Source organism: Globicephala melas, chromosome 4, assembly GCF_963455315.2.
Source record: "Globicephala melas chromosome 4, mGloMel1.2, whole genome shotgun sequence".
Lineage (NCBI taxonomy): Eukaryota > Metazoa > Chordata > Mammalia > Artiodactyla > Delphinidae > Globicephala > Globicephala melas.
This window is the reverse complement of record NC_083317.1, coordinates 72,824,945-72,852,368: the sequence shown is the minus strand read 5'-3', so window position 1 is coordinate 72,852,368 and position 27,424 is coordinate 72,824,945. Positions and strand designations below refer to the sequence as shown.

General features: G+C 36.4%; 1 protein-coding gene and 1 pseudogene across 1 annotated transcript; both read right to left on the bottom strand.

Moving 5' to 3' along the window:
* Positions 1-3,904: 3,904 nt before the first annotated feature.
* On the bottom strand, positions 3,905-25,826 carry PPP1R2 (protein phosphatase 1 regulatory inhibitor subunit 2). Its single transcript, XM_030860193.2, has 6 exons — positions 25,374-25,826; positions 15,316-15,423; positions 13,521-13,598; positions 12,881-12,978; positions 8,540-8,707; positions 3,905-6,374 (listed from the first exon to the last, which is right to left on the bottom strand). Exons 1-6 carry the CDS (start codon positions 25,493-25,495, stop codon positions 6,328-6,330), a joined length of 621 nt encoding a protein of 206 aa, XP_030716053.1. The 5' UTR covers positions 25,496-25,826; the 3' UTR covers positions 3,905-6,327.
* On the bottom strand, positions 12,275-12,391 carry LOC115857718 (U6atac minor spliceosomal RNA; annotated as a pseudogene).
* Positions 25,827-27,424: the final 1,598 nt, after the last annotated feature.

Here is a 27,424-nt window from a genome sequence, read left to right as displayed (position 1 = left end):
TAGGAAAGACATCTTTTTAGATAAGACGGTCAGGGAATGGCACCTCTGGAGAGGTCATGTCTGAACCTAAATAATGAAAACAAAAGCCATATGAAGAATTAGTGAAGAGCATTTCAGGAAGAGTAACCTTTAATGCCTAGCCCCTAAAAAGGGGGGAAAACTCAGTAAACTTGAGAAAATGAAAAAAAAAAAGTATGACTATAATAATTATGCAGAAGAGTGGCACGAGAAGATTTGCAGAGGTATTTGGGGGTCAGTACACACAGTCTTGTTAAGCCATTCTAAGAAATCTGGACTCATTCTTAAGGATGGTAGAGAAATCACTGAAGGGCTTTAAGTAGGGCAGCAACACTTGCTGTTATAAAAGATGGATTGGAAAGGGACAGAATGGAAGTGGGGAAATCAAGTACTTAGGAGGCTGTGGTAGGAGTATAGGCAAAGTATGATGGTGGTTTGACTATGATACTGTAGTAGGGATTGGAGTAGGGGAGAGATTTAAGATACATCATGGAGGTAGAATCAAAAGGGCTTTCTAGTGGATTGTTTTCACATATTTGAGAGAACGAAGGGAATCAAAGTTGAGAAATAATATGGTGCTAAGTTATTGATTTTGGGAGAATGTTTTGGGTGGGGAATACAGCAATTAAGAATAATTAGAGGAGGGCTTCCCTGGTGGCTCAGTGGTTGAGAGTCCACCTGCCGATGCAGGGGACACGGGTTTGTGCCCCGGTCCGGGAAGATCCCACATGCCGTGGAGCGGCTGGTCCTGTGAGCCATGGCCGCTGAGCCTGCGCGTCCGGAGGCTGTGCTCCGACACGGGACAGACCACAACAGTGAGAGGCCCGCATACCGCAAAAAAAAAAAAAAAAAAAAAATAGAGGAAAAATAAAGAGCTCAGTTTTAGATGTGGTGTTTGATATATGTGAGACATCTTATGTAAGCAATAGATATCTGAACCCTCTGTTCTTATATCTTTTGATTCTGGTCACAGTAATTGCATACCTTTTTTCTAAGAACCATCTATTTACCTTTTTATGTACAATACCCAGCAAATTTCTGGGGTCACAGTTGGTGCTTAATACATATTTAATAATCTTCTCAAAAATAAACATCTTTTCCCCTAAACTCTACATTTATCAGTGTGTCTTCATCCAGACTGTAAAATTTCAGATGATTCTAGTCCACGTCTTCCGAACAGTGCTTGAAGCTTAGAATAGAGAATACTATTCTGGGTCAAATTCACTTTGCAGTCTGACCAATTTCCCACTACCCGCCCCATTCCCCCACCCCCGGGCTGGTTTTTAAAATTCCTGGATTGAATTCTATACTTTGTCATTTGCCATAAAAAAACTCAAGATACTCCTACTTGGACAAGTGGGGACCGCTTTTCAAAGTTAGCACTGAACCAGAGCACATTTCCTGATAGCTTCAAACTACAGTGGGACTCCCATAATTGTGGTCTTGCCCCAGACCCTCTCAACCCACCCCTTTTCCCCCAATAACCTGACTTAGGGATAACTAAAAATGGCAGCAGAGGGTTAACTGGCAACAATCCACAAATTTGCTTTAACTTTTAAAATCCAACATTTCAGATTGTTTTGTTAAAAAAAATGGTCATTTAACATTTTTGATTTCTGTGGGAACTTTCTAGCTTGCTTAGTAACAATTTTGTCTTAGATCACTAAGAAATCTTACCTTCAGGAAAACGGCATAAGTAATCTGCTAAATAACAAAGTCTTGCTAATAATAATTAGCCCGGGTTTCCCTACCAGAAAGGCCTCCTCAGAATGACTAGAGAAGGTAAGTGTGTAGTTTACTCCTTCCTTGTTCCCCCCCAAAGTGTGCTCTCTGCTCTGTATGTACATGTAACTTCTAAAATATTTAAAGGCGGGGCAAGAGTCTCACGTCCATATTTCCCAATTAGCTTGGCATGATGCCCTACAATAAAGTGCTTATTTTTCACATGGGAATCTTTTACAAATGAAGATGAAAATATATATATATTATCTTTTAAGTAACTGCTTATGTGATACTGTAGATACCAGGGAGTATAACTAAACAAGAATATAATTAAACTTTCTTCTTCCTATGCATGTTAGGTCTATTGCTGGTTAACACTTTTTCAGGCTGTATCATTTATTAGATCAAGGCACACTGCAAAGCTGCTTATAATCCCTTTGCCTAAAAAGTGAGGTCAAATGATATTAAGATGCCAAAGATCAGCCTGCACAATCCTCTTCTGCTTCTAGTCAACACAGTCAACAATCCAAAATAATTAAATGGAGAACAAAAATGTGTATTTTCTTCCAATTACAATAATTCCCATTGGTAACAGAACTGAAATGCTTAACACTCACTTGGCAGACTTACCGAAAAAAATTTCAGGTCGGGCAGTTGAGATAAAATCATGACTGAACACTTGCCAAATCCACCCTCACTTACCTCCTCTCAGCATTACCTCCCACCAATAATTCCTCAAATAAAAGACTAGATGAGTCAACCCCAAATTTAAAGTGTAGGAGCCAACCCCCACCCCCAACATCCCCCCCCAAACACTGGGGCAGCTAACCAAGGCTTGGGGGTGTAAGCCACAGACCAGAGACACTTGCTATCTGCTCTTTTATTTTCCCAATGAGTAGCAGATGTGCTCTTGTCAACCAGTTATGTGAGCTGATGGGGAGGACAAGGCATTTTGGAAATTTGCTTAGAGCAGCAAGTCTTTGAGCAATAGTTGTATCAATACTAAACCACAGCAGCTTATAACCAAACACATCAACCACACCCTCATCTGTCCCGGATGTGTATTTTACAGTTTCTTGCATAAGTTACCAAAAATTAAATTCTTATATCTGGCAAATTATATACAATCTGCAATGTGCAGTTATTGCTACCGTGTCTTCCCTCTTTCAATGGTAAACTGTTCTTTTCTTTTAGGAGGAAGTTCAACTTTCATATATTAGAGATCCCAGACTATTTCCCAGTCCTATTTGGAATTCTACTTGAGGGAAAAGGGGGTTGGGAGTGGTTGTGAAACGTTTGATAAATACTAGGTTAAACCAAGTTTTGAACACTTAAGTAGGATGTCTCAGACTCTTTAATATGATGATGTGCATTATTATAAATCTCTGGGAGATAGGGGAATAAAGCATATAGCATGTGCAAAGCACATTTGCTCATGGAATCCTTTTCATGGAACATGTGGGATTGAGGGTTTCACGAAACACACTGGGAAATGCTGGCTTAGGTATATGTTAATTTGACAGGCTAGCTTGGTACTTACTTTGTAACACGGAGTCTATGAAAAAAAATCATTTTTTGAGTTTGAAACATTCTGTTCAGAGACAAACTTGTGGAACGCAAACCAAATCACATGAATTTAGACATCTCCAGCCACTGTATAATTGTACTTTTGAGATTTTTCCTCAATGGTATATAAACCTCAAACAAAATTTCCAAATTTCTTCAAATTAAAGTAAAAAACAAAAACTCAAACTAAACACCTGAAAAATGTTACTCCTAAAGCACACGATGTGTATCAATAATCCAAATAAAGTTTACTTGTAAGGTACAACTGCAAAAATGAGGGAATTTCTACATCTAAAATGGCATGGATAAAGAGTATGAAATTTAGTTACATCTGGATTTGAATCCTGTCAACTGGCATGTATGAGACATTGAGACTGAAGAATTTGGCCAAGAGCATTTTCCTCACTTATAAAGTGCTGATAAGATACCTGTTCTGCGTGGTTGTTTTGAGGATTATATACTGGACACCTAGCACAATGCTGGGCAACTAAACAAACTACTCTGTCACAGTGTAGTTCAAGACCCTCTCCTGGTATCCAGAACATTTAGCCAATGGAACACGATAGCTGGGCAACAAGAAAATAAAAACCACACACAATCGTCATATACTGTATTTTATTACAATATGTTCGGTGTACTAATTTAAGAGGAAAAAATGTAAACAAAACGGAAGTCTAGGGAAAAATGGCACTTTGCTTTAATCTTCAATTTAAAGTTATTTTTAACAATCCATTTATACCATTATATGTCTCAGATTTTAAAGAGCATCATTGCTGAATTTCAGACTGAAAAATAAACAGAAAAGATGACATCAGAGGAGTTAAGCAGAGAAGAGATATTGATTAAAAAATTGAAAGTAAAATCTACTTTGGCTAGAACTGAACACTGACAGATAACTTTCTCCAAAGGAAAATCTAACTTGAGTCATGAAGGTCCATTTTTTGTATAGTTCAATACTGTGTCAATTAGGAATTCATGACGATGAACAGTTTTACTCAGTCACATTTGACTACCTAAAATCCTACTGGGCATGCTATTTGCCATGTCTTATTCCTCTTACATAACTATCTACTTCCTGAAACCAGAAATGCAAGTTTGCCTGTGATTTAAGTTTCAAGAAATAGTTTGTAGAAAACACCAAAAGGATCAGTTGTTAAAGGTCTTACCTTTTCTTCACTGTATAGCAGCTATTTCTACAAATAAAGAGCATGTGGATACTTTCTAAGGACTCGAAATGAGAAAACCAAAAACAGAGGTCTGTGCGCATGAACATATGTACACACATATGTATAAGCTTAAATACCCCCAAACAGGTTTAAACAGGTAAGAATACCTCAACATTCTAAATTCAGAAAGTAGAGATAAACATTGTTTATAAATCAGTAGTATTACTAGCTAATATGTTTTAGTTAGAACACTATACCTGCAGTTCAAAAGTACTGATTGGATTCCATTAAAAAAAAAGACATTCAAATTAATAAAAACATTCTTCTAACAGCGAAGAATTCTCCCACTTCTTATTTATTTTGACATATTGATATTTCTATAAACTTGCAAGTGGAAGAAAAGCTGTTCAATAAAAGCCAATTCATACATACATACAGTATACAGAAATTATTTTAAAAGTCTGTTCATATAATGGATTCCTTTGGTACTAACAAAAAATTAAGATACAAATAATTGACTAGAAATGAAACCATCACTAAACTAAGATACACAGGAACTGCACTTCATTTCAGGGAAGAAGTCCAAATCTTACTGTGTTAGAAGAATAAAGTACATTTGTCATAGTATACATTATGATATTCCCTTAAAGCAGGAACTATTTAAGGTTTTTAAATTTAAAAAGTGTTCAGATTTACTTCTGTCTATACATTCAGGAACTATCATCATATCACTGGTTACACACAATTCTCTCATCATGCAAAAAAAACCCCCAAAAGCCTCAGTTAGTTGTTTTCTAAGGTCTAATTAAGTCAAACAATAAACTAATAATAGCACTTTAATTAGCAAGCTGTAAATCACAGAGGTGTAGAAATTCTGCAGTTGAATTGTATTTCCTGTCTATAGTACTGCTGCTATTCAATCTATTTTCTCCATGTATTAGAAGAACTAATAGGCATTGATAGTCAAAATAAGATTTTCATTGTTGCAGCAAATGACAGAATATGTGAGAAAAGGAAAAGTTCCTAATGTCACGACAATCTTTATGATCCTTTATAAAGGTAAAGGATTCTGTGCATATGCGTGGAAAGGAGTAAGAAACAAAGGTAGGAAGTTAAGACAAGTAGATAAAGGGAATGCTGAGACTATATTAGAATTATATTTATTTAAAAAACTGATCTGAAGTCTGCCCATCGAGAGTACAAAAAAAAAGTCAGAGCAGACGTTAGTGCAAGTTTAACCTGATAATTTATTTGTGGAAAAAGCTAATTTTGATGAGAAAAAGTTTAATCCTTTCCTTGTAAACATAAAAGAAACTCAACAGGAATTTTAAAGGTAGTATACCAGAAAATGCAACAGTAACTCTTATAATTCTTTTCAATTAAACAGACAAGTTGAAGATGCATGTTAAAATACTTTTCAGACTGAATATTTATCAGCCTGTATGATCTGTTGTTCCAATTGGATTTTGATTTTTAAAAAACCTAATTTTTATAAGAGCTATCACATCTAGAAGTGAAGAAAATAAATTAGATCCCTTCTCCCTCCCCAAAAGATATTAACTTCTAAAGCATAAAAAGCTATATATCTTATACAAATTAACCAGTGTTCTTACAAAAGTAATGTAGTTTTGGACTGATGACATTATGCTGTATTTGTGGTGAAGTACTAGGCACAAGAATATATGTATCAATTAGGCATTTTCAGTCTATTTAGTCTCTAAAGTTATTTAATTCTTGGCAATATATAATAACTGGTACGCATTTTGGTACTTAAGTCATGAATTGTAGAGAACAAGAAGCAGTATGTTATAGTAACGGTTTATATCTGACAATTACTGTGCTGAACGAATCCCTTCTATGAGCTCTGTGATTTGTTTTGCAGTTGGTCACATGTAGTAGATCCTGCAATGATAAAAGAAAAAACAGCAACGTAATTTGTTTGTTGAGTATTGCCAAACTTGGAACTACCTGAGCTAAAGTTTCCTTCCACTGCTACGTATGATAAACAAATAGAAAGATCTAAAAAACAAGTAAGATATATTTCATGCAGACTGATCAGTATGGTATGAAAGAATCTGTATACCCCGTAAATAATATAAAGAGCAGAACAGGTGTATCTATTTAAATGACAGGACAAATAGGTTTCAGGTTGAACACTTTTGTGACTAAATCACAGGTGGATAGCTAAGAGTTTATTACAACTCAAATATCCAGAACTATAAAAGATTTGTGTTTATGATATAAAAATGATAAAAAAATTTCCTGAGAGTCTAAACATGCCACATTTCTTTTTATAAAAACAGTAATAAAACAGCTGGGGATGGGCAGGAGTGTAGAAGAGGGGGAAAAGAAGGAAAATGATAAAAAAGTAATGGGTGCCATAGATCCTTGGAGATTTTAAAAGCTGGTAAAATTTTTTTAAGGGCCCAAGAACAGAAAATAAATAATGAACTTTCTTCTCTATGCCTTATTATGTAGTCTTTTCTATCTTTGTGGACGTTATTGAAGCGAAGCAGTATATACTCCTATGTAAGGAGTACTTCATCTCCACTGAAGAAAAATCGGCGTTAATACAAATTTTAATCATCTATTACACTTAAATGAAAAAAATGTATTTATGTGTTAAATCTGTGAAATCCAATGTTTTAGAAGCAGAGACAGACAAAAGGTCAGATTTATTTTTCAAAAGCTGTGGCTTAAAAAACAAATCCCTTTAATATTTGGCATAGTGGTGCTGGTACAAATTTCCATTGGCAAATGAAGGGTATTCCCAACGCTTTGTTAGAGTCGCTACAAATAGATACTGAAAGTCTGAGAAGAAACTGATGAAAAGTTATAACCCAGAAACATCTGCATTGAATACATAAAAAGAAATCACCAAGATATAGGTAACAGGGAAACAAAGACCAACTAGGAGATAGGTCACCTAAAAATGGATAATAAATTTAAAGAGAGAGAAGAGAGAGACATACAACAATAATTACTCAAGATAAAGTTTGTTCAAGTTAAACAGACTATGGTGAATAAAATGGAAAGAAAATGCTGTATGAAACAAACTGAAACGCAAAAGCGTAACATGGAATAACAAAAAAATATTGTCATCCTGCTATTATAATGAGCACAGTCATCAGGTTCTACCATAGAATCACTTATATTTCATACGTGCTCACCAAAACAATAATATAATAATTATTTACTTTCCTGAGACTTAATCATCCAAGGCACAACATATAAAAGTAAGTTACTAGGGAGGGTGGGAGGGAGGGAGATGCAAGAGGGAAGAGATATGGGAACATATGTATATGTATAACTGATTCACTTTGTTATAAAGCAGAAACTAACACACCATTGTAAAGCAATTATACCCCAATAAAGATGTTAAAAAAAAAAAAAAGTAAGTTACATCTCCACTCAAAAGCACCAGTTTGCAGCACAAAGAGTAGGTAGATGGGCACAAAATCTGCATTAATGGTATAGAAGATTCACCTTTGTTGAATGCCAGAATAACAGTTTATGAAAAATAAATAAATAAAATCAATTTTCTATGACTGATCGAGAGTTGGTAGGCTGCAGTGGCTGCTTGTCTGAGACTTAAAACAAACAAAAATCAGCCAAATAATTTGTTGACCCAACAGTCAAAAGAATCAACACTGGAAAGACATGACATACTTTATGCCTGAAGGGATGTTAAAACAAATCTTCCATGTTAAAAACACGTTTCTTTAAAAAGTTTAAACCTTAATTGACATTGTTACGACAGACAAAATATGATCTGAACCATTAAAAACAAAGTATAGCTTAATATGAAGACAAACATCATTGCTTAAAGCCAAGTAGACCAAACAACATAAGACATATAACATAACATATGGGCTTAAATCAACTCTGAGCATAAAAACATTATTTTGAAACTGACCAACAGGGGTTGAAATTTTCTAAACTTTTGGCATAAAAAGTGAATTTTAGAAAAATTTTCTGAGGTTCTTCAAAGTTGCGAGCAAAATAAAGTATATTATTTAGGTACAAAGGACCACAAGTGTCTCAGTGATATTTTCAAAACACCTAACCTTGATTTGATTCTTCTGTATTCATGCTTTCTCCAGCTGCAGTCTCTGACATTTCTTCATCCTCCTCCTCATCACGTAGGTCTTTTGAAATTAATTGTCTAGCTAATTTAATATTCAGTCCTTCATTGTAGTGAAGCTTCCTTTTCATTTCAAACTGTCGCTTTTTTTCTACAAGATACAAAAAAGTAGGCGTCTTTAGCTCAAAGACTGGCAAACTGCAGCCTGTGTCTATTTGGTAAGTAAAGTGTTATGGAACACAGTCACACTCATTTGCTTTTGTAATGCTTAAAACTGCTTTTGTACTCAATGGCAGAGTTGAGTAGTTGCAATAGAGACCATATGGCCCTCAAAACCTAAAATATTTACTGTCTGGCCGTTTATAGAAAAAGTTTACCAACCTTTGCCTTAGATGCTTCAAGTACATCTTAATGGGAGACTAAGAGTAAGAGCCATTAGTAGTTATATTTGTGAAGGAAATTTAAAGATATAGGAAAATTCTCCAGATAGAGATGAATGGGAAAAAAGGAAAACTATAATACCATATACATACTATGTACAAAGCCTGCGTGCATGCACATGTGCACACACACACAAAATAAGACTCGGCAATTAACAACCATTAATTCTGGGTCAAGGAACTATGGGGTAATTTTAATGTTTTCAAGTTTTCTATTTTTATAATTCAGAAAAAATTCCTTTAAAAAATTCTTATTATCTATTAAGAAATTGCCATGATTTAAAACATTGCTGGCTCTAAAGAGGGAGGGAGGGAGGGAAGAAGGGACGGGGAGAGGAAAAAAAAACAAACATTGCTGGCCTAAAAACATAACCTCATTCCCAGAGTAATTTTAAGAAAAATGTGTTATTAGGAACAGTAAAGTGATTCTAGACTATTCTTTATTTATAGTCTTCACCACAGAAACAAAAATAGCTGTAAATCAACACAACTGACCATATTTTATCAATATATAGCACTTTAAAGATCAACTTTAAGAAATATTATAAGATTTTAGAATTTCTTAGACCAGTAAATTGAAAAACAAAAAAGGAGTTGACATAAAATTGCCAACTGTTTATTTTGTCAAGTGCATTAAAACTCATTCACCATAGGTTTATTATGGTATTCATAAAAATATTTTAATGCCAAAAAGGCATAAGAGAAATCTCTCAGAATAAGGCTATTCAAAGTACTTTCTCTATGTCCCCTAATTCCCTCTATCGAACCCACATCCCCTGCAGTGGAAGCGCGGAGTCTTAACCACTGGACCGCCAGGGAAGTCCCTCCCTTTAAGTTTTTATTATCTATACTTATTTATGTTCTAAACACTGGCATTTACAGTTGTCACTACTGATCAGTCACTTTTCAGCCTCTATTTGGGTTGGGAGAAGGAAAGTTCCGAGATCAACATCCATATCATCATCCCATAAACATTTGTTGCAAACTACCAAGATCTTACCAGCCATCTTTCTCCTTCTCTAAGTTACTTTTGTGATTTGTTTTACTCTTTGAGTACCATATTGTAGAAGAAAGTAAAAATTTTTTAAAAAATCAATAAAAGACCAAATCCTCATGACTAAATTTTTAGTGATGAGTTTCAGATGATGTAAAGGCCAAGATTAAAAAACAACAAAAAATGATTCTAATTGCCTCCAATACCAGATACATTTACTAAAAAGGTAAGACTTTTTCTCAGTACAAAGTAACACATGTTCTTTTTCATGCAACTTAAAAGAACTTACAAAGTTTAAAAAAAAGCTAGAAACTTAAAAATCACTCAATCTCCACACTCAGAAATTATCATATTTTATGACTCAACTTTTTTCTAAAAATGTATTTTTTATAAAAATGAATCATACCTTGTTGTATGTATATGCTGTTTTCTCACTTACTGTATAGTTAGAATGACAACGTCCCAGGAAGTCTCAGTTTATGCCTATTGTCTGATGGAGCTGTATTAGTGACCCTTTTACTCTTAAAATAATCCAGAGTTTAGACAATAAAGTATATGAAGATAGAGTAAAATTCTGCCACGTACATAGCAGATCTACATAATTTTTAAAAGGTTATAAAGTAGTGAGTTATAATTTAATCCCCTAACTTGGTCAAAGGTTTCTGATTTCCCCCTTTGTATTTTCATTGTTTTTTATGATGTAATATACAGTTGACCCTTGAACAACGTGGGGATTAGGAGTGCCTACTCTCCTCACAGTTGAAATCCACATATAACTTTACAGTTCGCCCTTCATGTTCACAGTTCCGCATCTGTGGATTCAACCAACCGCAGACTGTGTAGTAGTGTAGTAGGTATTTAGTATAAGTGGACCTGCACAGTTCAAATCCATGTTGTTCAAGGTTCAACTTACATATTTGTGCATCTGTTCTATTATTTTCTCAACATTAGTTAGTGGTTTTTTTTCGTTTTTTTGTGTGTTTTTTTTGCGGTACGTAGGCCTCTCACTGTTGTGGCCTCTCCTGTTGCGGAGCACAGGCTCCGGACGCGCAGGCGGACTCAACCACTGCGCCACCAGGGAAGTCCCCAAAATAAAATTTTCTAAGAATTTCTTTAATAAACAAGGATGTTCAGACATGTAATTTATTTAAAAGCAATAAACACCTGTATCAGTAATTCTTACTACTGGGAACTTGAACTTGTGAAACTGTAACTAGTGAAATGGTTCCCCCTGCTGGCTAACTCCTGGAACTACAATTTGAGGGAAAATCCCTTAATGAAACTGACAATAGAGGTTAATAAAAAATTCCCTGTTCTTAATAGATCACGTTTTCAGAGAATAAGGAATCAACAAACTCTAGGAACAATTTCTATCTGAAACCGTTTCAAAGGCCTTTGGGGTATATTTTGGGAAAATAAATCAGGAAGTCACTGAGGATAGATAATATAATACAATTTGAGATTATGCTATATGTTATATTTCTTTCTTGTATAGTACTCAAACTATCATAGTTTTGTTCAATATACTACATTCTAAAGATGATAGGAGGGAATAGCAAATTGTACCTTTACAGCTACACATGACAAAGATCCTGACAGTTAACTAGCAAATATTCAGAATCGTAGTTCTTAAGTTTCTAAACTTCTTTACAGTACAGGTAGTTTCTGCATTTCAAGCCTTCAAGTAAACAAACTACTCGATTTCTTTTTTCTTTTTTGTGAGGGTGTGTGTTTTTCTTGCATCTTTTTTCCTACATACATAGGCTTGGTCTTCCCTTTTAAAAATAATTGAAGGGACTTCCCTGGTAGTGCAGTGGTTAAGAATCCGCCTGCCAATGCAGGGGACACGGGTTCAATCTCTGGTCTGGGAAGATCCCACATGCCGCGAAGCAACTAAGCCCGTGCACCACAACTACTGAGCCTGCGCTCTCGAGCCCGTGAGCCACAACTACTGAGCCCGTGAGCCACAACTGCTGAAGCCCGCGTGCCTAGAGCCCGTGCTCCGCAATGAGAAGCCACTACAATGAGAAGCCCACGCATCGCAACGAAGAGCAGCCCCCACTCGCCGCAACTAGAGAAAGCCCACGTGCAGCAATGAAGACCCAACGCAGTCAGATAAATAAATTAAATTAAAAATAAATTATTAAAAAATAATTGAAAATAAACTATATAAGCAATTTTCAGTTCCTGTGATTATACATTCACATCCTTCAAAATTACAAAAAGCAACAAAGTGAAATATTTTCCATCTTTCCTTACCTCCACAGATAAGAACTATTACTTGTAAAAACAGAAACAATGAATAGGTAGCAATGCCTTAACTGTGTATGTACTGTGTGGGCTAAAAGAGCCTCTTTCATCCTTGTTGAGAGGGCTATCTTTATCTCCTTTCCTGTGACACTTCTGTTCTTTCTGTTCAATGGGACCTAACAAAAATCTTTATTCCAAGTCTGACCATCTTGATTCATTTGGTAAGCTTCACCACTGCCTTAATACAGAAAAAGCACAAGCAATTGAGAAATTAGCTCTTACTGCTATCCACTTTAAGATCATCCAAACACTCAATGATCCTAAATGTATTAATTTAATAAATATTTACTGAGCATCTACCTGGTATAGATGCTTGGTACAAAGAAAGGAACAAAAAGTACAAAGAAAGGAACACATGTTAATCCCTTTACAGACAGTAATATTTTCTTGAAATGGGGGGGGTGTGGAGCTGTCATACAGTAAACCCACACAAGTAGAATCTGAATTATAAAAATGTTGCTCCTTAATCTCCCACCATCCACTTCCTAAAAAGGAAAACCATTTGACAGTCTTCTATATAATGTATTTATCTTAGCAAAAATTATTAGCAATGCTAAAAGCAGTAAAAGAAAGAAACTACCTCGTTCTTCAGGTGAGAGGTCACTATCCTCATCTTCACTGCTTTCTTGTTCACGAACTCGACACTTTGGCTCTGAGCTTTCAGCAGCAGCAGTTAATCTATACAACAATCATTTAAAAAGAAATCAATACTGTGATAGTCTTGTATTAGTTGAGTGTCTCACTCTACTTTTTAGTCTCATAAAAACATCTAAAGATCATTAATATGCTAGCTATAACCTGATGAGGAACATAAAAAGCAAGAGAGTGGGACTGTATATAGAAACCAATAAACAAGAAGAGTGGAAGTTGACAAACCCATGAACAGCAAATAGAGTTTTTTTTCAGGAATTCAACTTATTTTGCCTTTCTCACTTCTATCTTTAAAACCCAGGTGACAGGATATTAAAAAGCAAAAACAGAAAAACCTCCATTCAGGGAACTGACACAGGGAATCTGTGTACCAGCTTCTGGTTCTCAATCTACATACCTTGATTTTAACCTAGAAATAAGACTATGTAAGTTGCTATGAAAAAACCAGATAAACTTATTTATTTAGCACATGCTTTTTATTTACACTTGTACAAGTAAAGTAAAATGCCTTTAACTCTGCAGAATTAAAAACAGCATGAGAAAAATGCTTTATAGTCATCAATACTTACTTCCTAGCTAAGATATCTGGGGTCAGGGCTTCAGTGGTTTCTGAATCACTCAGTGCATCTTCATCATCACCTACCATACTAGGATGATAAGCACATTATAAATTAATACCTGAACTATAATTTTTCAAGCAGGAAAACAAGGTAGAGAAACATAATTCTATTGACTAAAAGTATCAATGTATTTATGGCTCTGTTGTCATCTTTGAAGTTTAATTTTACACTGTTTCTATTTGATGCAAATATTTAAAAGTATAGCACCAATCAAGAAAAGCCTTCAAATAATTTAAAAAAAAGAAAAAACATGCAAAAAAAAACCCCACTGCAACTATAAAAATAAATACTGAAAACGCGAATCATCTGGAGGGGGAAAAAAAAAAACTTCAGTTAGTCCATCCAGTGGCAGGGAAAAAATAATGCAAAAGAACCCTATCCAGCTTTAGAATATGTATTTGTACATCAACCTGAAGATAAGACACAAATGATCTATGCAAACACAGGTTAGGTAAAATAACAAAATTAGATCCTAAGACCTAATTCAGGAAGTTTAAAAGCTATTTAGCTTACGCAATCTACTCTCTAATGAAATATTTGCTCCCCACATAATTGCGAAAAATGGTTATCTTTATTATTTAAATATAAACAGTTTTAAAATAATGGCTACAGCTATTTATTTTTGAATGTTTGATCTTAATTTTTTTAGGATAGTTATCTCCAACCAACACAGATAAGGGATGTCTACTACCTTTATTGAAAAGGAAGAAAGCATTGACTTTGGCTTCTGGTACAATAGAAGTTTTAGTTTACGTTTTAAAGTATATACCTGTAATTAGGAGAAAAATAAGGATCACTTTCATAAATGATATGTCTACTTCTTCCCTCAAGCTTTATTAGTACTGAGTTTCAGTATCTGTACCTCCTATTTCATTATTTTTCTCCCCTTGTCACAATCATGTTAATTCTTGTTTTTACTGTTTTTGCTATTATCAAGTTATCTCAACTTATCTTCCAAAGTTTCATCCATTGATTTAAAACAGAATTTAACTCTATTTTAATAGTAACTTCTGGATTTATATTGTTTTACTTCAGTGACAAATACAAAATATTTCAGTCCTGAAAATCTTTATTTTCTTCAATACAATCTAGGCATGATCTGAATTAGGTATTTCTAACTTATTTAGAATCTCATTATGTTTATTGGTGCCTTATTTTTGTCTTCATACTAACTACAGCCACACACTATCATTTTACAACTCATTAAAAAAATGATAATGAGTCATTTGAGTCTGGAAGACTCAAAACTAACAATTACAATGCAATTATATGAACTACAATATCATGTAAGTTCAAAAATAAGGACATGAAACAGTAGTAATGTCCACTTGTCTTTGCATGGATTAAAAAAGAGTTACCATCTGTGAAGTTATCCCTTTCTGCAAAGAGAATGAATAAGCCCCTGACACCTACTTAGGAAGCAAACAAGCCCAGCTCTCATCTTCCTTTACAAATAGATGACTTTAAGGAAGGCAAAAGTCACTTTGTATATATCATTAGCAGCTAGGGACCACTGAGGTGCAATTAATAAACATTTACTACTATAATTATAATGTAAAAAATGGATTCCATAAAGTTCCATATTACTTTTACTATTACACAAAAATATGCAGTTGAGTTATTAATTAGTGTTCCAGTAACAAATATAAAAAAACAAAGATTCAAATCATCTGTTATCCAGAAGCTCATGTCAAATGCAAAATGGAAACAAGTCAAAAAAGGAATGCTGTGTACAAAACATTACCTATGGTAAGGAGTGCTAGGTTCATCTATTTTCATTAAACCGTAGTCTTTGTCTGCTGGATGATATGTCGCCAGGATGTTCATTTCATCCCACTTCTGGGACTTTTTACTACAATAATAAGAAAAAAAATTTTCCTCAATGTAGTGAAAGATACAAAATGTACACATCTGAAATTCACGAACATCCAAATCCCACATTGCAATTTCTATTTGACTGCTAACTTCTATTTTTACATCTACTTTCTTGGAACAGAAACTGACTTGGGTAAAAGCCATAAGTAACTACAATAAAGTGTCAGTAAATATTTTACAGAATACTTAGCGCCCACATATTAAAAACACATTACAGTTGTCCCTCGGTATCCTCAGGGGATTGGTTCCAGGACTGACACAGATACCAAAATCCAAGGATGCTCAAATCTCTTCTATAACATGGCGTAATATTTGTATATAATCTCTGCACATCCTCCTGTATACTTTAGACCATTACTAGATTACTTATAATGCCTAATACAATGTAAATGCTATGCAAATAGTTGTAAATACAATATAATACAATGCAAATAGTTGCTGGCACATGGCAAATTCAAGTTTGGTTTCTGAAACTTTCTGGAAATTTTTTTTCCAGAATATGTTTGATCCATGATTGGTTGAATCTGAGGATGCAGAACCTGTGGATATGGAGGGGTAAACAGATTCTTCACCAGACATTCAAAAAACGATTACATTATGACATGTTTAATCTTCATCTGGCCTATAGAGTAACAGCAAAAGCTGGAATTTACACATTGCCTGATCTCAGTAGTTAAGGATTTTGGATCTACGATATATTTTTAATAGTTTGATAAAAAACACAACAAGAATATTTTCCTTGGCCTAATTTTTTTTAGCAGTATCTATAACAATCAAAATAATCATAACATAAAACTACAGAGAAAACCTCATTAAGTTCAGATACCATTAATAAAGATTTAGATTGCACATAAAATTATACCTCAGTTGTTTTTTTTAAAATTTAGAAATATAACGATTTGCTGATAAATGGTTTCAGATCACCTGGAATAAATCTACTTAAGAAAACTAGAAATGCTTTGTAAATGCTTTATGAACATCCATTAGTGTCCATTCAACAAAATATTTGTACAACTACTAAGGTGCTCAATAATTAAATGCCTTAATTACAAATCCTTATCTACTCATTAAAAAGGACATCAACAACCTCTGTGCCAGCCAACAATCTGTTACATATACAATTTGTGACTTGGTTATATACTTAAAAATAAAACTACCTTAAAAAAATCAATGTAGATTTTACACAGATTCAAATCATCCTTTCCATGTTTGCTCAACATTGGTGAGGTTTTACTGCAGATATTTTCAATTTTCCTAAATCTACCAATACCTGGATCTTGAACTGCTCTTGAAGAAAGACAGTTTTAAAATTTTAATATTATATTCTCTTCTCCATGTTCTGAGTCACCTTAAAAATTACATGTGCCCACTCGTGGCAGTTGAGCCTGACTTTATGTTCTTCTGCTTCTACCATAAAGGGCCCACAGTGTCCTCATTTAAGGCTAATCACTTTTTTCCTTCATATTTTTATTGTGGTAGAATATACATAACATAAAATTCACCATTTTAACCTTTTTTTTTTTTTTTTGCTATTCGCGGGCCTCTCACTGTTGTTGCCTCTCCCGTTGCAGAGCACAGGCTCCGGACGCGCAGGCTCAGCGGCCATGGCTCACGGGTCCGGCTGCTCCACGGCATGTGGGATCTTCCCGGACTGGGGCACGAACCCGTGTCCCCTGCATCGGCAGGCGGACTCTCAAGCACTGCGCCACCAGGGAAGCCCCATTTTAACCATTTTTAAGTGAATAGTTCTGTGACATTAAGTACATTCACATTATTGTATAACCATCACCATCATCCATCTCTAGAACTTTTTCATCTTCCCCAGCTGAAACTCTGTACCCACTGAACACTACCCCTCACCCCCGCCACAACAACCATTCCATTTTCTGTCTCTAAGACCACTCGAGGTACCTCTTATAAGTGGACTGATACTGTATTTGTCCTTTGTGGATGGCTTATCTCACTTAATGTCTGTATGGTTCCATCCATGTTGTGGCATGTGTCAAAATTTTCTTCCTTTTTAAGGCTGAATAATATTCAATTGCAGACTAAATGCTATTAACTACAACTTCCTTTTAAGCCTACTTATCCTTAGTTTTATCAAGAGGCAAATGTTGGCCTAGATATACTCCACAGGTGACTGCCACTACAACTCCCATTCCCGCCCCCCACCAAACAGAAGTTTCTTCACCATGAAAAAATCAAAATCTTAAGTTTATAAGAAGCTAAAAATTAATGGGTCATTTATTTTTAAAGCACAGAAGTAACATTTCTTCTTCAAAAAACTGCTTTTTTATTCATTCAGCAAGGTACTCACCTGAATTTTCAACTAATCAAACTTAAATGTTGCTAGTGTGTGTATGTATATAACACTTGATTGAACTAGACTGTGTATATAGATGTTGCTTTAAAATAGTATTGATTTCTTTAGATGCCTAGTTTCTGACCATCAGAGTAATAGTTGGTCTTGTGGCAAAAAACAACAGTAACATACAACTGTGAGATAGATGTTTAAGGTTCAAGTTCCACCTACCCTTCATTAGTCCTGTTACTATAGGCAAGTCCAACAAACATTCTCTCTTGGGCTGTATTTACTCTACATGGAAATTATAAAAAATGGAATTTTTAAATCTAAAATTTTGTTACAAGTCTGGAAACCATATCTCACTTAGCACTGTGAGAATGGCTTGCGATAAGGCATTCTGAAAAAATGTTTAAATTGCTTATGTATGAATGCCTTCTCCCACTGTCCCACATGAGTCAAAATTTAAATGATTTTGAAATATTTATGATCTGCTACAGAATGAGTTTTTCTAAAAAGCAGTCAGTTTTCTATTTGACTAAATCTACAGTTTCAGATTTGTATTTTGCTAAATAGCTCTATTATCTACAAATTTCTGTAAATTTAGAAGGCAAATGATTTAGGTCTTCTCATGGTCATATTCTACATAAGGAAACTCACAGTGAAGAGAGATACACTTTAAAGATTTTAGACAGCAGAAATGATCAAGAAGCTTCTGATCAGAAGGATAATTAAAGACATATACAAATTTTAAGAGAATTAGATTAATTTTGTAAAGAAAGCAATTCAATTAATAGACAAAGGGAGACCCATTATATGGTAACTCAATGTTCCCTCCTGATAGACAAGGCCTCTGAAATGATAAGCCAGAGTTAAGTCCGAGTCAGAAACACAAAAGCACAGGTAAACGTTTCATAAAACCTGTATTAATACAGTCCAATTAAGATTCCCTATTAAAGATATTGTAAAAGATAACTAGCACATATCTATTTATATAAAGTTCAAGAGCACGCAAAAACTAAAATGTATAGGGATGTATACTTAGGGAATTACCGTAAAAGTCAGGATAGTGATTATATTACAGGGGAGGAGACTGTGATTGGAAAGGACAGGAGACATTTCTTTTCTTTCTCTGTTTTTTTTTTTAAATATTTATTTATTTATTATTTATTTTGGCTGCACCGGATCTTAGTTGCGTCATGCATGAGGGATCTAGTTCCCAACCAGGGATCGAACCCGGGCCCCCTGCATTGGGAGCGGGGAGTCCCACACACTGGGCCACCAGGGAAGTCCCAGACAGGAGACATTTCTGAGGTGATGGAAACATTCTTCTTCTTGACAGGGGTGTTTGCTTTATAATTATTCCTTAAGCTTTAAAATTACATCTAATACACTTTTCTGTATGTGTATTAAATGACAATAAAATATTTAAAAAATAAACACATACAAAATGACTTTGTTAGGTGTGTCCTAATCTCAAAGTAAAACAAGCTACTTCCTAAGTGATGCTAACAATATTGAATTAAAATGACAATTTATCATCATTAGAAGAATGAAGATGGCCCTCTGAAGTTACAGAGGTACCCCCAAACACCCTGCAAATCTGTTCTGTGAGACAATGATAGAAGAAAAAGAACTGAATTGTAGGATATAAGAAGAAATGATGTTTTCTTGAAATTAAGGATAAAATTTAAAAATCACAATCCTAGTACCTTAACCCACTAACAATTTTGATTTCTGTATATTCTTTCCACTCTAACATATACGAAAAAATACCCAAGCTATTAGTATATATAAAAATAGACAAAACAGTATACATATAGTATATATAAAAATAGCTTCTATATCAGTATATGTATTTTATCATAAGCTGCTTGTATTTTCTAGTCTTTACCTTTTTAATATTACATGCATAATATTCAATAACAAACTATTTACCTAATATTAGATATTTAGATTGAATCCAGTGTCTTCCTACTTAAAGTAAAGCAGAAATGAACATTTGTGCATATTGTATTCAATGACTTTTCAGGATAATTTGCTAGGACAAGCATATCTGGGTTAAATTTATCAAGAGCTTTGTAGTTCACTCCATGTTGCCATATAGCTTTTTTTTTTTTAAAAGAGGACTATTTGTAATGTCCCCAAATAACTGCCAAAACTTTGCCAGGATTGGGTATCTGTGTGTGTTTTTGCCACCTGAGAGGTATAAATTGATATTTAAATGCTGTTTTATGTTTCTCTGCTCATTACCTAATAAATCATATGAAAAAATGCTTATTTTACTTTCCTTGTGTGAATTGTTTACATCCTTTGCCTATTTACTGGAAACATTCTCATTGAGTGAGTTCTTTGTATCTACATAAATGTAAAGAACTCATTCAAATTTATGAGAAGGTTTAAACCACATTATATATAACTCCAAGATATATATAAGATTTAAGCTATATTATATAGAACCACATTACATATAACCTAAATTTTTCCCATTCGCTTGCCATTTAGTTTACTATCTACTATAAACAGAATTAAAGTTTTATATATCCAAAGCTTCACTCCACATCTTCACCACAATACTAAGAGGAAAAGAACCTTACAACTGTCAAGATCCAGAGGAGATATTATCTTGCAAAACCATGAACTTTCAGTAAGGGCATAAAACAACAGACTCCAAAGAATGCTGGAAATTCTTAGGAGGAAAGTAATGAAGTCGAAGAAACTGTCTGCAGAGGACACTGGATATGGAAATTAGCATCTCTTAAATTCTGGTAGAATTAACATCAGTTGAGTAACAAAACCCAAGGAGTGAACTTGGTTTATTCCCAATACTACCACAAACTGTTCGTGTGACCTTCTTTGGGCCATCATCTCCACTTACAAAAAATAGGCACAGTACCACTTACACTGAAGATCTGCTGTGAGGGTGAAAGCACCTGCTAGTTTCAGCTCCCTCCTCCCTCTTGGGTGATTGGTTTTCCGGCAGCCTAAATCTGCACCAGAAAAAGTCACCAATTCTCACTTTCACTTTGATAGCTCATATGATGCCATCTCAAAGACCTACTCATACTTCTTGTTGCTTGTGACCTTCTCGTTTTTACAGTTTTAGCTGAGTTTGGAGTGGGAAGCAGGATTTTGCTTCAATGTGTTAAACTTTAACCCCACATTTCAAGAAATGGTTCTTTCTTAAATGAAGATTCAACTTCTGTAGGTTGACAAAGTACAAGCCTTTGAAGCTTGAACAATTAAACTAAGACTTAAAAATAAAAGCAATTAGTAAATAAAAGGTCACTTTTGGAAAACTTTACTCAGTGGGCCTTTGACCGTATTCCATATCCCTTTATAGGCAGAAAAAGACAAAGCTGAAGCATGCTTATATAAAATTATATTAAAGGAAATTAATTTAAGCACAATTTTTCCAAGCAGAATTTGCCTACATTACCTAAGACTACTACAGAATTTGAATTGAACACAGTGAATCCAAAGCATACTGTGTACAACAACCCCAAAAGTGGGGAAAATTAGATTTCTGTATTTCTAATAGAATAAGACCAACATTTGAGGGTGAGGTACGGGGTTAAACACTTTACATTTAGTAACTCATTTAATAATTAAACTAGGCAGGGATATAATGAATAACGCACTGTAAGTCACAGAGCTAATAAGTAGCAAAGAGGATCTGAACCCAGGCAATCTGGCCCCATATTAATCACCAACCTTTAACACTTCTAATAAGATAGGCTTTAGTAACACAATATTTTCAACAATTCCAAGTGAACATTTTTCTCACTTCAATATTTCTGAAAACAGAATATGTCTTAAAATGGATGGCATCTTAAAATTGGCAGTATTTTTTCTTTCTTGGTGCTACCTAAAATCATGGTACATCTTAGAATCAATGGTGTCTTGTTTTTGATGAAACACACGTACTTACTCACTAGATCTGTTATGTCTGACCTTCACAGGTTGTTCACTATATTCAAAGCATCCAGAAAGAATGGGAATTCCACAATCACAGTGATGACAGTGGTGTTCTAATTAGTTGAGCAGGGTGCTGCAATATACTGACATTATCTATGCCTAATTATGTGGATTTACAGACTATATCCAGTTTTAATTGAACTAACCCTCAAAAAGTGGTACCTGACAAATGGTACCTGAAGAAACCACTGAAGATAACAGTACCAATGCAAAGTACAGAGAATAAGAAGATAACACCACTGGGACATTAAAAAAACAAAAAGGTTGGACAAGAACTGTATATAAAAAAATCCTAAAGACTACTTGAAATACGGCAGTATATAAACCTCACTTTAAGTATATATTGAATCTTGAGATATTATCTAATGGTAGTAGTATATGTATATAAATCATAAACAAACATATTTGAAACGTATTTCAAGTTTTTCCTACTAAAATGATGCACAATCAAAAAGTTTAGAGACCAGTGGAATAGCACAACTCATGACTTAAAAAAAAATCCCTTAGTAACATCTCTTTATGTTAAATAAAATGTTCTGTTAAATTATACCCTCTCACAACCTGATGGCGTTGGGGTAGGGAGTGGTTTGTGCAGAAAAGGGAAACTACCACTGTACTTCACATGATAATGGCACCAATGAAAGTTATTCGTGGATTCTGTATTTGCAAATCTGACTACTTGCCAAAATTTATCTGTAACTCCAAAATCAATACCTGAGATTTCTGTCTCTCTGACATGCATAAAGCAGGGAAAAATTTGAGTTGTCTGATGCACATGTTCCCAGCTGAGACTAAACCTTGCTTCAGCTCTCTTACTGTAAATGTGTCCTTTTTATCTATTTAGTACCATGTTTTTTGCTTTTCTGGTGAATTAGCCGTTCAAAATGGCTCCCAAAGATTGTGCTTAAGTGCTGTCCAGTGCTCCTAAGCCCAAGATGATTGTTATGTGTCTTATGGAGAAAGTATGTGTTAGATAAACTTCATTCAGGCATGAGTTATATATAGTGCTATTGGCCATGTGTTCAATGTTGATGAATCAACAATATGTATAAAATTAGGTGTCTTTAAACAGAAACAGAAATTTTAATAGGTTATGGACTGATTGGTTGATGAAAATGTTGTGACCAGAGGCTTACAGGAACCTAAGTCTGTATTCCCCCTAGGAGTAACAGTTCAGTATTAACTAACTCAGTGTTTGTGGTGACTTTATAGAGTGTCACTACTGAGAACAGTGAGAACTGACTTAAATCCCCGGTCATTTTCACATTAATATGAGATTATTTTACTAATACTCTGGCTCCAACATTTGAAGTTAGACCATTACACCGTACTTTTTAGTTTCTGAATTTTAAGTGCATTGTACTTGAAAGAGCTATTTCGGTCCTTTATACATGAAAGGGAAAATACTGGTTGTACTTAAACATTATAAAAAGTTTGTTTCAAATGTGTTCACCTATACTTTCATTGTTTCTGGTCAAAGAGGCTCTCATAAAGTCACTAATATTGTTTGCATGAGCTGTGCCATAAATAATAATGTGTACTGTATTACGAATAGAATTAGTTTATTTCCCTTCCAGTCAAATAACACTTACCATGAAAAAACCCATCCCCTTTTACTACTTAGAGCTAAACATCATAAACCTCAATGAATTAGGGCTTGGTAACTGCCTTTGAAGACAGGACTATAACCTCCTAATTTACATAAGTCAAAGTCAACTGCCTTGCAAAAGGCCCCCTTTAAGTCAATCTGCCCTGTTAGCAGCTCCTAGAGAAGGAGCAGCCCTATGTAGGTGAGACAGTCTAGTATAGTGGCTTTCCAGGCAGAAGGACCTGGAGGTAAACCCCCGTCAATTACATAAAGAGGCCAACACACAGAGTGGGGCCACCAGAAATTACAGCAGACCAAAGTTGAGAATAAACAGAAGCAGCAGCAAAAGACAGAAGAAAGTAATAAGCTACTTGGTAGCCAAACAAAAAGAAGCTCACACTGGAGAATAGGTAAATAACTTAAATGCTAGTGAGAACCACATTCTTGCTGCTGAACACCCTGAAATCATATAAAAGCCTTCCATAGTTTGTTTTGTTATTAAGACTATCTTGGTCTTTCTGTTATAGCTATGCTCTGGTAAGATTATTTTCTTAATCCCATTACAACACCCCCCCCTTCCCATATGAAGCGGCTTACCCCAAATAGAGGTTTGAAAATTGCATGTTGGAGAACGTAAGAGAGTCAAGCATCCAAAAGAGAGTGGGAGTAGGAGAGGTGCTAGACAAATTAAGGTCCTTTCCAATCCCCAAAGGCCATGATTCTGAGCTGTGATCCTACTTAATGTTTTCCTCTAGGTAACACAAATCCCCATAAATTTACCATCACCAAACTGTAGTTCCTTTTATAGCCCTAAAATGATCCTTTTGAACAGGTGTGCCCTAGTTCCAATATTCAAAGTTTTCGGGAACATCCTCATTTTAGCTTTATGACTTCACAGATTTCAACAACTTTTCTTAGGCCTTACTTCCAGAATGTAGAGTCCTTATGTGTTTAGTATCTTAGAACACCCAAGCCCCCGAGGATTTCTAACCCAGTGTTGTATTTTACACTATATATACGGTTTTGCACCTTTTTTTTTCCCCATTGAGGACTGCACCTTGGATATCTTTCTCTGCACATTAACATCTATTTCATTCTTTTTAAAGGCTGGTCTGTTTTCCCATTATACTAATGTACCATAATTAATATTTCACCAGTCCTTCTTAAGGGACCTTGGGTTGTTCCCAATTATTTACTATCACACACAATGCTATGGGTCAACATCTTTTCACATATGTATTTGTGAGTATGCAAAAGCAACTAAGTTATCACGGGATCATTTTAAGTTGGTACTTTCTGAACTGTTCTGAGCTTACATATGTCTTTCAAGAGGAACAAAGACTAGAAAGCGCTCAAACTCTCGCTGCAGATGCAAAAATAATTAGCAATAAGTAGCTTTCCATTAAATATAGATCAGACTGGGAAATTTTCGGTTTCTTTTAATGCAGAGATAATGACAAACCAGGATCCAAGAGAGTGAATGTGGCATGATTCTTGTGGTAATGTTCACCTAAAAAGGAACGACTATGGCAGAAGGGCAATTAGAAAAATGGAGAAATTATCTCTTTTTCGGAGGAGTCTCTTATTAGCTTGCGAGTAGATCTTAAAGGGCTCCCAAGCCAAGAAAATACACTTTACTCATTGAATTTAAGACACTCCGATACGAAGTGAAGAAATAATAAATGCTTAACAGGTGAAGCTTTAATTTCAATTTGATTCTTTAATATTCCCAATTTCCAGAAGCTCAAAGATCATGGTGTATGTTTTCAAATTATTATATATGCGTATATACTTAAAACCCACAAAACAAACGTCATAGCTCCTGTCTTCTTTATAATCACTCCACCCCTCAGCCTGGCCGGCGGAGGGAGACCCGAGCGGCACAAGGGCCGTATCTACGCAGCCGCCCCGCCCGCCCGCCCGCCGCGCTCGGTGTCCGGGGTCGGGCTGGGGGTCGGCAACAGTGCCGGGGGGCGGGGAGGGCGACGCCGCCCAGGCGGGGAAGAAGGGGTTGGCCAGGCCGACCCGGGCGACGATGGCCGTCCCTCGCGGCTCTTACCTCAGCTCTTCGTCGACACTCCTGCCGGGCTGTTCGGCCGATGCCACCACAGAGGAAGTCGCAGCGCTCTTGTTCTTCAGGATCCCCTTGATGGGCCGGTGCGAGGCCGTCGAGGCCGCCATTGCCCGTCGCTCCGGCGGTCGGCTCAGCGTCGCTGCTTGGCGCCGGGTACAGGAAGGAAAGGGCTGGGCGTGAGCAGAGACTCGCCAGTCAGCCGCCAAGCCCGCCTGGGGCTGAAGCGGCCGCACCTGCTGTCGCGGAGACAGCCACCAGAATCGTTGTCACGACACAACGACTCGGACGCTCTGGCGTCCAGCCGACGCCGCGTGGCTAGCGGTCCTTAGCGCGCCGGGCGGCCCTTACAGCACCCTAGGCTACCCACACTTCATCCGCGGCCCGCGGAAAGAAGCCGGCCTAACGCCGGAGCGACGCCGACGCCTAACCCAAGCGGGCCCGCCCTCTCGCGATATCTGGGGAGGGGCGGGGGCGGGGCGGGAACCATGTCCACCTCCTCGCCCAGCCCCTTCCCGTCCCTCTCGGTGAGCTCTCTCCTGCCTTGGCTGGGGCTCTGGGTGAGGAAACGTTCCGAGAGGTTTCCGGCTGGAGTCTGTACCGAGCTGTACATCTCTCCAAGCACCCTCGCTCCCACCATTTCATGAGGTTCATATTGTTATTTCTGTATTTTATAGATCTGAAAATTGAAGCTCAAAGGTGACATCATTCGCCAAAGATATTAACTGACTTTCAGAGAAATGAAGTATGTCTCCTCTTTCCTTCCATTTAACCAGCATAAAAAGCTTAACTATCCATTATAAAATCATGAAATATCAGCATTGGAATGGTCCTTAGAGACCTATTGTGAGATCATAGAATACTGACTTTTATGAAATCATAGAACATCAGCATTAAAATAGTCTAACTTATTTTTACCATTGGAAAAGCTGAAGGAGAGGAGAAGTGACGGGACCACCACTGTCACACGGCCCATCCGTAGTGTGTGGTCATAGAAGTTCAGACTTCTGCTTCTAGTCTGATGTTTCCCCATTTTACCACATTCTGCCTCTGTGTTGGTAATCTCATGGAAGGTATCACTGGCAGAAGTTCCTAGAATTGTAGTTTATAATCTTTCTCCCCCCAGATCCTGGGGACACACTTAGTGTAACCAGCTGTCCAACACTGGGTGAAACAGGCCAAAAGCCTAGGGGACTATCTAGGTCTTTGTAAGATGAGTCCCAAAAGAGAAAAAAAACAAAACCCTCCAGCACACACTCTCCGCATGTTATCTCTGCCTGGGTGCGAATGAAAGATAGCCGGGAGAACCTTGATGAGAGAGAAGAGACCTTGAGGCTCTAAGGTGCCAGGATACACGTGTTTCCCAGTGGTGGGTGCTGTGACTGTTGTGAGGAGAAGTGGGTTCTAGGGAAGGGCAGGAGTTTGAAGTCCTGGGAACTCTCTGGGGGCTAGGCTGTATCTAAAGTCAAGCTCAGGTCAACAGAGGGGGTGGTGTCCACTCCAGCCACCCAGCCTCTCTCCATGCAGCACCACCACTGGAGTTGTACCGGTGGGAAAAGTGGAGGGCTCAGGAATTAAGCAAGTTGCCTCCTGTTATGGGTTGAATTATGTCCCCCTAAGTTATATTGAAGTCCTAACTTCCAATACCTTAGATTGTAAACTTATTTGGAAATAGTCATTGCAGATCTAATTTGTCAAATTAATATGAGGTTGTACTGGAGTAGGGTAGGCCTCTAACCCAACATAACTGGTGTCCTTATAAGCAGAAGGCCATGTGAAGGCAGGGGACTGGAGTGATGCATCTACAAGGCAAGGACCACCTGGGGCTACCCAAAGCTGGCAGAAGCATGGAGAAGACTCTCCTTTCGACATCTCAGAAGGAACCAACCCTGCTGACATTTTGATTTTGGACTTTTAGTCTCCAGACTGTGAGATTAAATGTCTGTTGTTTAAAACCAGCCAGTTTGTGGTACTTTGTTATGGCAGCTGTATATACCCCTCCCCTCCCGCTCCTACCCTTAGTCCCCAACTGCCTCATC